The following is a 12,361-nucleotide window of genomic DNA, read 5'->3' as shown; positions in this document are numbered from 1 at the left end:
GCTTTTTTGATTAGTTTAAAGCTCTGCCAATTTCACTTCAGTGTCACTTACGATGCCTTTGAATTTAAGTCAAATTTTTGGACTCTACAGATATACTGTCAATCGTTAATATTTGCTGTTGTCTATTTTGCAAAGATGGGACAACAAACTTGTCGGTCTTTGAATCCTATTGGCTTGTTACACTGTCAGTCCACGCGGTTGGTTTTCAGGGGCACCTATTGGCTAATGCTGCTGTCAGTCATCGGGTGACGGTGTGGCTGATTTTCCTGGTGCGCTGTTAGCAACCACAGTGGAGCTAGTGACTCGTGTAGCATTATTAGGTAGCTGAATGTGCCATATAGCTGCTCGCTAGCTTTCACAAGCAACAGCCCTGCCGTCCTTTTACAGACTAAACATGTTAATGTCATTTTGACCAAAGGAAGAGTTAATAATCCTGACAGTTATTTGGGACTTTTTGGATAACCTTCACTTGTGTGGATACGAGGCGGTTGCACAAGTCATTAGACTAACGCCGGATTGAAGGTGGCATTTATTAAAGGTAGGTATGAACGTTGGATACCTGTGTTCAGCTCCAGCTTTACTCATTCCATAGAAATAGAAAAGCGACACCGATGTTTGGTCGCATTAATGAAGGTCAACCTGGTCGGCTGCAGTGCAGGAACGTTACATGTGAAGGGGGAAAGCTGCAGGGTCAGGCTATAACTGAGGGACTCTAGACGTCTGTGGGCTACATTTTTATTAAAAGTAGTTCCCAAACACATAAAAATTATCTAAAATGATGATAAACGATCCAAGCTGACATAAAACTTGTTAAACATGGCTCTGAAATTGTCCAAAATGTTTCAGAAATTGTCCAAAAATTATTCAAAAGTTGTCCAAAATGACTCGAAAATGGACCAAAATGACTTGAAAATGATCTGTAATTACAGAAAATTAGTCCAGAATGAGACCAATTCCTAAATGACTCAAAAAATTATCCCAAAGACACAAAAGTGATCCAGACTGATGAGAAAAGATCCAACCTGACATAAAACTTGTTGAAAATGGCAAGAATATTGTCCAAAATGACTCAAAAATTGTCCGGGTTAATATATAATTGAGGGACTTCAGAAGTCCATGGGATAAATCTTGCATACATTTTTATTAAAAGTAAAGAAAGCAAACATGTTTTTTTGTTCATTATGATCATGTCTTTACAAATTCCATAATTATTTATTATGGAAGCAATCACTTATTAATAAAAAGTGACTGGATATCACTAAAGTGTCAACTAAATAACCGTCCAAACAACCACCTTCTAATGAGCTGAACAATAATAAAATGAGCTGATTCAGAAATAGTTTGGATTGTGTTCTTTTTATAAACTCCAAGGCTTTCTGAGTTATTTTATATAAAGTAGTGGAGTTTTCATATGTGAACAGGTTTACTACAATATTTTTATAAATAGCTTTAAATTTCAATTTTACTCAACTGTATATATAATATTTAGAAGAATCTTTCTCTAAAATGCTATATGGTGTTAGCTTATAGACAACCATGTTGATTTTAGGCCTGAAAACAGCAAAAATGTCCACTATGATACAAAAAGTCCTGCTGTTCTATATTGACCCTACTGGTTAAATAAGACGCTTCACCTGCTGGTTTTACACCACTGCCCTCTTGTAATTAAGGTTTTGGTATAAAGTATAAAAGCTAACTTCAAAATTTAAATGGAATGACATCAGAAACATGTTTTTTAACACGGCCACAATTATCGAACATAATAAAGACACAAATGTCCCTGTGGTCATATGATGATAAGAAGCAGTATGTGTGTGTAGATTCTCAGTCATCCAGGTCATGCTGACATCAAGAGCTTCACCAGGAAGCATGTGGATTTCTTAAGATTCTTGAAGACACGTCACCTCTCATCTAAGAGGCTTCTTCAGTTTTAACTGGTGTAAATGTTTGTGAAACCAGCTGATCCAACAGCAAAGACAGGAATTAAAGGTCATGAAGCTGCAGTTTACACAACAAAGGACACGAATCTGCATGTCAGGAAGAACTCAAGATGTCCATGGTGGTAAAACCTTCTGAGGAGAGACCTTGTAACTGATTATAGGTGTTTGATAAGTGTTTAGAAATGGCTGTTCTAATTAGACAAGGATGGCTTCCTTTACTCCTTTCTCAAACCATCTGTCCTCTCTGTCCAAAATGTGAACGTTGCTGTCTGTCAGGAGAATTCTTCAGTGGAGTCCTGACTTCTCCAAATGAACACTCAGAGTCGTCTCTCGTGTCAAAGCAAAGTTTTACTTGCAACAGTTAGTCAGCATTAACAGAGCACAGTCTGAACAGGTGACTGACGAAGGTGAGAAACAGCAGAGCTTTATACAGGCACATAAGCAGCAGTTACACATCTTGGTGTGTGTTATCTCTGGTTCGCTGCTCTCCTGTGTTGAACCAAGTGCTTGTGAAGTTGTTGTTTTGTCTCCCCTGTTACCATGCACTCCTCACTGCATTGGACTGCTTCTACAACATTATTCTCTTGTGCAGCGGTGTTTTATCCTTGGGATGAACCAGTTTTTGTCTTGGAGTGGGTCTGAAGTGCACCGAGATGTTACGTTTGGAGAAAATCCTTCAGAGTTTTTCGGATACTCCAGTAGAACAGCGTTGTTCCTCCTGTTATTTCACTGTTTGTTGTGGTGTTGTGTTTCCTAGGTCTTCTATAGAGTTGATGAAGGCCCAGTTGGGGTAGCCACAGTTCCTTGGTGCTTTCCTAATGTGGGAATGCTCCTTCTGCTTCCCCTCTGCATTGGAAGGAACATTCTCAGCCCAGTGCTTTAAGGTTCTGATGACCCCCACTTTTATGTTCCAGTGGATGGTGGGAGCCAAACTGCAGATATTAGTCTGTAGTCTTTCTGTAGACTTCACAGTTGAGGCCTCCATTCTCCTCAACATGCGCACACAGTCTAATAAAGGAGCTGGTTCTGCTTCATATGTTCCTGAGTGAACTTGATGTTGCTGTCCACTGAACTGATGTGCTCTGGGATGGCTTCAACTTCTTGGGCTTTGATTCTGACCCAGGTGTCGTCCACATATCTGAACCTGTGGCGTGGAGGGTTGTCACAATGGGTGACAGCAGAGAACCGTGGCACAGCTGTGGGTCTACCTGTGGAAACCTTCGTTGTATCTGAAGTAGGTGGTGGCCTGGTAGAGGTGCAGCAGGGCACATATCTGGCTGAGGATGAGGTTGGTTCTGTCCTGCAGAAGTTGTTTTCTGACAGTCTCCACTGCCTCTGATGTGGGAATGCATGTAAAGAGTGATGTGACGTCGAATGGAGCCCTTATTTCGTCTGAGACCAGTTTCACTTTCAGTGATGTTTTGGCTGTGATGAGCGACGTTTCCAAGCAGATCATGTCGTAGGTGGCAGAGTTGAAATGTGTTACTCCTTCCTGGTGTGTTTTTCTGATGACCGGGTATGAACGGTGTCCTTCTTCAGGATAAAGTCAGCAGTACTTACATATGAGGTGAAATGTCTTCAAGAACCTGTAAGAGAAATCCACTTGCTTTCTGCTGAAACTCCTAGGGTTACACAGCAAAATGTCTTCCTACAAGTGCAGTGGAAAATGCCAGAAGGTCATGAAAAAACAACTTCCCTTATAAAAATTTGAGTCAGACTGTTCAAACAGGTTCAGTCTTAAAGAATTTGAATATCAAAAAAAGTTGAATATTTCCCATCAGTTATTAAAGAAAGAAACAGTTTTTGTCCATGCTGCACTCATTGCATATGGAGTTAAATATTTCAAGCATTTTTATATTTTAATTTGAATAAATATGACCTACAGAAAAACATATCTAAATATTAGAATATTTTATTTTAAAATTGAGTACATTACTATTCAAACAGTAAATACCATGTGTATCTAAGTTCTTTTATTTTTACAGAAACATAATAACAATGCAGTCAACTGTCATTAATTATGACTGTGCTTTTAATTTATAACATACTAAGTTGTCATAATTTACAACTTAGTACACTTCTATGAAACCTAAAAGAAACTCAAGTTTTTTTCTTTGCCAATCAGATGTAGCTACAGTCAATAAATAAAGATGATCAGTTTTCATAAACTGAACTGTTGTGTGCACTGAAACAGTAAATATATAAATATATAGATTACATCAAAGTTCACTGTGAGCTACTAGCATTTCTCACTGCGATACATGACCAGAGGGTGGCAGAAATCCTTTAGAAACAGTTGTCCTGCATTCGGTTGTCAGGTCAGACAAGCATTATTCATATACACTGCCTGTCCAAAAAACAAAAATCAACACCTGAATTTAACCAAGCAAATAGTTCAGAGCCTTCCGTTGGATAATTACTGCAGTGATGAATACGTTTCAGCTGCAACAACTTCTTTAACCCTAGCTGATGCAGGGAGGAGCTTCTCATTTCATAAACAACCATGTTGGAACGGATGTTCATCTGTCTCAGAAGGGTCAAATTATTGGCCTGCATCAAGAAAGAAAACGACTAAGGAGATGAAACTACTAAAATCAGGTTAAGAACCGTCCGACGCATTATTATAACCTGAAGGATAGTGGAGATCCATCATCTTCTAGGGAGAATGTGGTCAAAACAAACTCTCAGATGATTGTAGGAAATCAACAGTAGAAGTCACGGCCATGATTAATAGTGAAAGTATGAACAGTTCCTCACACACAATGTGAAGGAAACTCAAAGGATTGGGACTAAACAGCTGTAGCTCTAAGAAAACCAGTGATCAGTGAGGCTAATCAGAAATAAAAGGCTTCAATTAGCTAGGTAGCATAAAGGTTGGACTCTGGAGCACTGAAAGAAGGTCATGTGGTCTGATGAGTCCAGATTTACCCTGTTCCAGAGTAATGGGGGCATCAGGGTAAGAAGAGAGGCAGACGAAGTGATGCCCTCATCATGTCTAGTGTCTACCAGCCTGTGGGGGGTTAGGGTTATGATCTGGGGTTGGTCAGGTTCAGCAACGTTATGTTCCCAAAGAATGAGGTCAGCTGATACCTGAACATACTGAATGACCAGGTCTTTACATCAGTGGAGGTTTTCTTCATGTTCCAAGATGGTGATGCCAGGATTCATGGGCTCACACTGAGAATATGTGGATCAGCATCAGCATGACATGGATTGTCCTCACAGAGTCCAGACCTCAGCCCCACTGAGAACCTTTGGGATGTTCTGTAGAAGACTTTGTGCTGCGGTCCGACTTTCCCATCATCAATAGAAGATCTTGGTGAAAAATTAATGCAGCTCTGGACAGAAATAAATGCTGTGACATTGCAGAAGTTTATTGAAACGATGCCACAGTGAATGAGTGTTGTTTTTTCAAAGCTAAAGGTGGTCCAATGAAATATTAGTGTGCGACTTTTTTTTGGATGGGCAGTGTATTATGTGTGCTTTACTTCATCACAATTGCAGTTTAATAATTTGCAAATATTTACGTAAAGTCATTATTCTAAATAAATGTACAAATATTGACATTTTAAAATTCATAGACTAGTTGCTGTGGGGAGTTTGACTTCGTCTGCTCTACAGTGTCTGGTAGATCAATGCTCTGCTTTAAAGTTGAAAGCTTCTCATCTTCATAAATGCTATACATGTTTTCATATATACTGTATATTTGTTGTAATATTTTATATATAGGATGAAGTTTCAAACTGCAACAGCACATCAGCATGTACATTTGTAGCTTCTGTTGGTGACAAAACTTGATATAAAGATTATTATGTCTCTTATGTTCGTCATCATCATGCCCAATCCAGTTTTCTGATTTTTCTGGAAAGATAAACGAGACGATATTAGAGGGATCAAAATGTCCAGCTAGTAAACGCATGCTCTGGACTAATTAAACATTAAACTAGTTTTCCTGACTGGCCTTATGCATGCTAGCAGTAGTAGTAGTGGTAGTATTGAGTTTAGGTTAACCTTGGCCCTCTGTCAGCAGCAGCTTTATAACTTAAGCTCATGATGCTTCACTGGGTGTTTCTAAAGAGTAGATCTCAATGAGTCCATGACATAATCCTGATTTGTCTTTTTTTTGTAGTTAAAAAATGCTTTGACAACACTGGAGTTGTGTTTGTTGTGGAGTTTCTATTTTAACTGACACTGGCTTTTAGAAATCCAAAAAATATTCACATGAACTGAGCTGTAGAAATGTGAATGTTCCTCTGTTTGCCCCTCAGCTGCAGTCAGTCGTATGATGAACTTCATTACATCATGCACTCAAACACACTCAGAAAGAGAAGAGATGAGCCTGTTCATGAGAAAAATCTATGCAAAAACTGAACCTGCTTATGTTATCCATCTGTACACAGATCTAAATGGATAAAAGAGCACGAAGAGTTCGGAATGAAGATATTAACCCGTGCATCGAGGTAAGGTGTGTCCAGCATCTGCCTGCTGCTCAGAGTTCCTGACCCTGTTCTAAGTTTGTATCTGCTTCTGTTTTTCAGGAAAGTGATGCCTCCCAGAAGTGTTTAGATGCCTACAACTATGATAAGAGCATGTGTTCAGCCTATTTCCAGAGATATAAGAACTGTAGAAAATACTGGGTGAGTGTATGTTTTCCACGATCAGAGAGAACAAAATGAGGAACCTGACAGGGACAAAAATACAGTGAGCTATGAAGAATGTCTGCATGTGATATTTCAATAAATTCTGAGGGTTGGATGCAGTACTGGCATGCTCATGATCACAGGGCCTTTAGTTTTAACCCTTAGAAGACCTTTGTGGGGCGATTGTGGTTCAGATGTAGAGTGGGTTGTCCAGTAATTGTAGGGCAGGCAGTTTGACTCAAGTACCCCCTCCTTGTGCATGACACTGAACCCTTTATTGCTCCTGTACTGTTACTGTACATAGCAGCTCCACTGTCATTAATGTGAGCATGTGTGCGAATGAGGAAGTAAAATAACCTAATAAAGTGCTGTAAACAAAATTAGATGTACAGTCATGGAAAAAATGATCAGACCACCCTTATTTTCTTCAATTTCTTGTTCATTTCAATGCCTGGTACCACTAAAGGTAAATTACCTGAAGGATACAATGAACACGACAAAAAATTCAGCTGATTCCATCATACTTTATGTTCTATCTGACATGCTTCAGCTTCATTGTATTCCAGGGTCTATAGTGCCTTGTGAAAGCATTCGGCCCCCTTGAACTTTTCAACCTTTCGCCACATTTCAGGCTTCAAACATAAAGATATAAAATTCAAATTTTTTGTCAAGAATCAACAACAATTGGGACACAATCGTGAAGTGGAACGAAATTTATTGGATATTTTATACTTTTTTAACAAATAAAAAACTGAAAAGTGGGGTGTGCAATATTATTCGGCCCCTTTACTTTCAGTGCAGCAAACTCACTCCAGAAGTTCAGTGAGGATCTCTGAATGATCCAATGTTGTCCTAAATGACTGATGATGATAAATAGAATCCACCTGTGTGTAATCAAGTCTCCGTATAAATGCACCTGCTCTGTGATAGTCTCAGGGTTCTGTTTAAAGTGCAGAGAGCATCATGAAGACCAAGGAACACACCAGGCAGGTCCCAGATACTGTTGTGGAGAAGTTTAAAGCCGGATTTGGATACAAAAAGATTTCCCAAGCTTTAAACATCTCAAGGAGCACTGTGCAAGCAATCATATTGAAATGGAAGGAGTATCAGACCACTGCAAATCTACCAAGACCCGGCCGTCCCTCTAAACTTTCACCTCCAACAAGGAGAAGACTGATCAGAGATGCAGCCAAGAGGCCCATGATCACTCTGGATGAACTGCAGAGATCTACAGCTGAGGTGGGAGAGTCTGTCCATAGGACAACAATCAGTCGTACACTGCACAAATCTGGCCTTTATGGAAGAGTGGCAAGAAGAAAGCCATTTCTCAAAGATATCCATAAAAAGTCTCGTTTAAAGTTTGCCACAAGCCACCTGGGAGACACACCAAACATGTGGAAGAAGGTGCTCTGGTCAGATGAAACCAAAATCCAACTTTTTGGCCACAATGCAAAAACGATATGTTTGGCGTAAAAGCAATACAGCTCATCACCCTGAACACACCATCCCCACTGTCAAACATGGTGGTGGCAGCCTCATGGTTTGGGCCTGCTTTTCTTCAGCAGGGACAGGGAAGATGGTTCAAATTGATGGGAAGATGAATGGAGCCAAATACAGGAGCATTCTGGAAGAAAACCTGTTGGAGTCTGCAAAAGACCTGAGACTGGGACGGAGATTTATCTTCCAACAGGACAATGATCCAAAACATAAAGCCAAATCTACAATGGAATGGTTCACAAATAAACGTATCCAGGTGTTAGAATGGCCAAGTCAAAGTCCAGACCTGAATCCAATGGAGAATCTGTGGGCAGAGCTGAAGACTGCTGTTCACAAACGCTCTCCATCCAACCTCACTGAGCTCGAGCTGTTTTGCAGGAAGAATGGGCAAGAATTTCAGTCTCTCCATGTGCAAAACTGATAGAGACATACCCCAAGCGACTTGCAGCTGTAATTGCAGCAAAAGGTGGCGCTACAAAGTATTAATGCAAGGGGGCCGAATAATATTGCACACCCCACTTTTCAGGTTTTTATATGTTAAAAAAGTTTAAAATGTCCAATAAATTTCGTTCCACTTCACAATTGTGCCCCACTTGTTGATTCTTGACAAAAAATTAAAATTTTATATCTTTATGTTTGAAGCCTGAAATGTGGCGAAAGGTTGAAAAGTTCAAGGGGGCCGAATACTTTCACAAGGCACTGTATAAGAGGACATTTCATGTCATCAGCAGCACTGCTCATGTAAAGGTCTAGAGTGGTTTAATGCTGACATTCAAGCTGTAGCACAACTCACAAGTTGTCAGCTCTCACATAACGCCTAAAACTGAAGAATTATGTGAAGCCACAAAGGCAGCCATCTTTGCATTGTTGGAAATTGGCATGAATGAGAGACAGGTAGTGAAAAAACTGAAGATCTCCAAGACAGCCGTTCATTACACCCAGAAAAAGCAAACCCAGCATGGTTCTACCAAACTGCTAGCTGGTCAGGAAACGTCTTTCTACCACCAGATGACCGCCACTCATCTGTTCCTGTCAGGAATCATCCTCAGACCTCCAGGGACCTTAAAAATGAGAGGACACTGTGGACAAATGGGACTTGTTTGGCAAGGACAGTTGGAAAGTGACTTGTTGAAGCTGGTCTGAAGTCACACAGAGCAGGAAGAAGGCGGCCTTCATCAAGGAGAGGCAGAGGAAAGCCCGGTTAGTCTTTCCTGGGTTTTTGGCAGAACAGTGACTACGTTTATATGCCATAAATATTCGGTTTAAGGTCAATATTCCGGTTTCTGAAACATTTGGAATAACCCGTTTACATGCCTAAACAGACAGATTTACTCCTGTTGTGTGACGCTGTGCTGACGCTGTGTGGCGCTGTGCTGCCGTGTGTGGGTTTCGCCATGTCTGTCCTTGTGTATTTCCGGTGGGTCATGCCCCAGACGCGGCATACAAGTAGTTGCCGTACTCAAAAGACCAAGATTTCTTTCGGATGAAACATGCGCAGAACGCAAATTAATGTTTCTTTCTATGGGGATATTCCGATGCGCGTTTATATGACGAGATATTCGGGTTAGAAAAGGAGTAACCCAGGGGTCTTATTCGGGTTTTTAAAAACCAGAATATGAGCATATTCGGGTTTTTGCGGGTGTTTACATGGCTGTACACAACCGGGTTATTGCTAATATTCCGGTTAAGAAAGGGTTATTGACTGCATATAAACGTAGTCATTGCCTTAGCTATTGATGTAAGAACTGAAGGAATTTAGGTTATTATCAAGAAAACCATGGAAAATGTCTGATATCAGCTCTGAAATTAAAATGAACAAGAAATTGAAGAAAACAAGGGTGGTCTAATAATTTTCCCATGACTGTATAAGGACAGACTATTAACTCTTAGTAGCTTACATGTTCATAGATCCACATGCTCTATGTGCTTTACACTTCAGTAGGACCCCCAGTGGTTGGTCAGGGAATCTGCACAATGTGAAAGAGGATTTAGTACTTCATGTTGGACCAAGTCCAGAAACACTGTTCACTACACTTCCCTGTGTGTGTGTGTGTGTGTGTGTGTGTGTGTGTGTGTGTGTGTGTGTGTGTGTGTGTGTGTGTGTGTGTGTGTGTGTGTGTGTGTGTGTGTGTGTGTGTGTGTGTGTGTGTGTGTGTGTGTGTGTGTGTGTACTAACTGAGCATTTTGTGCTTGTTTCTTTGTAGCATACCATCATGGTGCAGAGGAGAAGAGATGGTGTGAGACCTGACATGCCCACTGCTGAAGAGAGGCTGGAGATACTCGCTGCTATTGGAGGCAAACCGTACTGAGAGTGGTCATATGGACACTGTGAAGACCAGAGGGCCCAGGAACTTCATTCACAGCCAGCATGTAGTGGTGATGTTCATGCACTGCAGTGGCCGTATACGGTGCTACGGAAAACCATTTGTTCAAGCTGAGGTTGTGTGGAAGTGACTATAACTGATTGTTATACAATAAAATGGAAATGGAGGAAAGTCAAAGAAAGACTAAATGTGAGATGGATTACTTGTTTTGGTTTGGTGACACTGTGACCGATAGGTTGTAGGAATGTAACTGAAATGCTCTTGAAGTATTATTTTAATTTTTGTTCGAAAGAAAATGCATCTTTCTTCAATGTTTTGATTTGATGTGAAATTACAGAACCATTTTAAGAGTTAGTGATATTACAAAACCAAAACCAGTCATACTCAGGGTACAGCTGCTGAATAAAGTATACATGTGTGTAAACCCCAAAGTTCAACTCATTCACAATATAAATCGCTCAAGTGTGGAAGACTACTTCATCTATGATGAAACAAACAGGTGTGCAGCCTGTGATGGATGTCTGAAATGGTCTTGACACATTTTGTGAAACCTTTTGAAATGTCAAATTACTGGAATACAGTGATGCTTCCAGGTTACTGTTGTCTTTAATATTTCAGTTCGACATCTGGGCTGTTTACACAGAGAAAAGTCCACATTGTGCTGCTTGGTATTTATAAGTGACCACACTTAAACAGGACAAGAGAAATAAAAGCTGTATGAGAAGATTAGGAGGAAAGCAACCACTGAGCACAAGCACATCCATCTCAGATCAGCCTGATGTTCCCTGAACCGTAGCTGTTGAATTAATTGGAAATTTAAGCTCCATGGAACTGTAAGTCAATCTCGTAGGACATTTCCACAAGACGAAATGTGCAAATATCCACATTTTCTCTCTCTTCTGCAAGGCTGAAGAGAGAGATTGTTTAAATGGTGGCAAAAGAACCAATTAAAACTCTGAAACACATGCAAGCTAGCCTCTAGGATTATGTACCATTACATATAGTATACCATTGTCTCTCTTTCCTACATGCAGTTGTTCAACCAGAATCATTTCCACATCACTATTTGGAGGGAGCACTGCTGTTGCAACCTTGGCTGAGCTCCTCCCAATACTTGAAAACAAAACAAACGAAATAGAGGATTTTTTCCCCCTGTAGCATAATGATAAGGAATGTGAAAGACTAGCCCAAGGATACAGTGCTGTGATGAAGTACTGTATTTGTCCACCAACAGATATCTTCTATTTTCCTTTATTTGCCACACTTGAATGTTTCAGGTCATAAAACAAATTTTAATGGAAGACAAAGATAATCTGAGGAAACACAAAAATGCAGGTTTTAAAACACGATTTGATTTATTAAAAGAAAAATGCTGTCCAGCCCATCTAGACCAACTCTAACCATCTGTCTGCAAATCTGCTAAATGACCGAATTCATTTGGCAGTTGGGTCCAGTTTCACCAACCACTCACATATGATTATTGGCAGCTTGTTGAATCTAGACGTTACTAAATAGAACCTGTCTGGTATTATGAAGCAGATAAAGGGTCTGAAAAAGCAGCAGATGATGAGGCGCCCAGATCTGGTTCTGGTTCTCCTGGACTGAAGTCCACTACACAGTGGCTTGGGTTCGATTCCAGCTCTTGGCCCTTTGCTGCAGGTCTCCCTACTTTCCTGTCAGACCCTCGACTTATCTTTCAAAAAAAGTCAAAAAAATAACTTTAAAAAAAAAGCAGTAGCAGATGATGCCTCATTCTGAAGAGATTCTAGAAGAGATGTGAAACAAATTCATTGACATTTATCAGTCTGGAGGGTTACAAAGCCATTGCTGAGGCTCTGGGCCTCCTGAGAGCCAAGAGACATTATCCACAAACGGAGAAACATGGAACAGCGGTGAACCTTCCCATGGTTAGATTTGTCCAAGAGTGCATCAGCATCTCATCCTAAAGGTCACAAAAGAA

General features: G+C 40.4%; 1 protein-coding gene across 1 annotated transcript; it reads left to right on the top strand.

Moving 5' to 3' along the window:
* Positions 1-247: 247 nt before the first annotated feature.
* Positions 248-10,998, top strand: chchd7 (coiled-coil-helix-coiled-coil-helix domain containing 7). Its single transcript, XM_022213429.2, has 4 exons — positions 248-538; positions 6,341-6,400; positions 6,479-6,577; positions 10,282-10,998. Exons 2-4 carry the CDS (start codon positions 6,347-6,349, stop codon positions 10,384-10,386), a joined length of 258 nt encoding a protein of 85 aa, XP_022069121.1. The 5' UTR covers positions 248-538; positions 6,341-6,346; the 3' UTR covers positions 10,387-10,998.
* Positions 10,999-12,361: the final 1,363 nt, after the last annotated feature.

Source organism: Acanthochromis polyacanthus, chromosome 20, assembly GCF_021347895.1.
Source record: "Acanthochromis polyacanthus isolate Apoly-LR-REF ecotype Palm Island chromosome 20, KAUST_Apoly_ChrSc, whole genome shotgun sequence".
Classification (NCBI taxonomy): Eukaryota; Metazoa; Chordata; class Actinopteri; family Pomacentridae; genus Acanthochromis; species Acanthochromis polyacanthus.
This window is presented reverse-complemented; position numbering and strand designations above follow the sequence as displayed.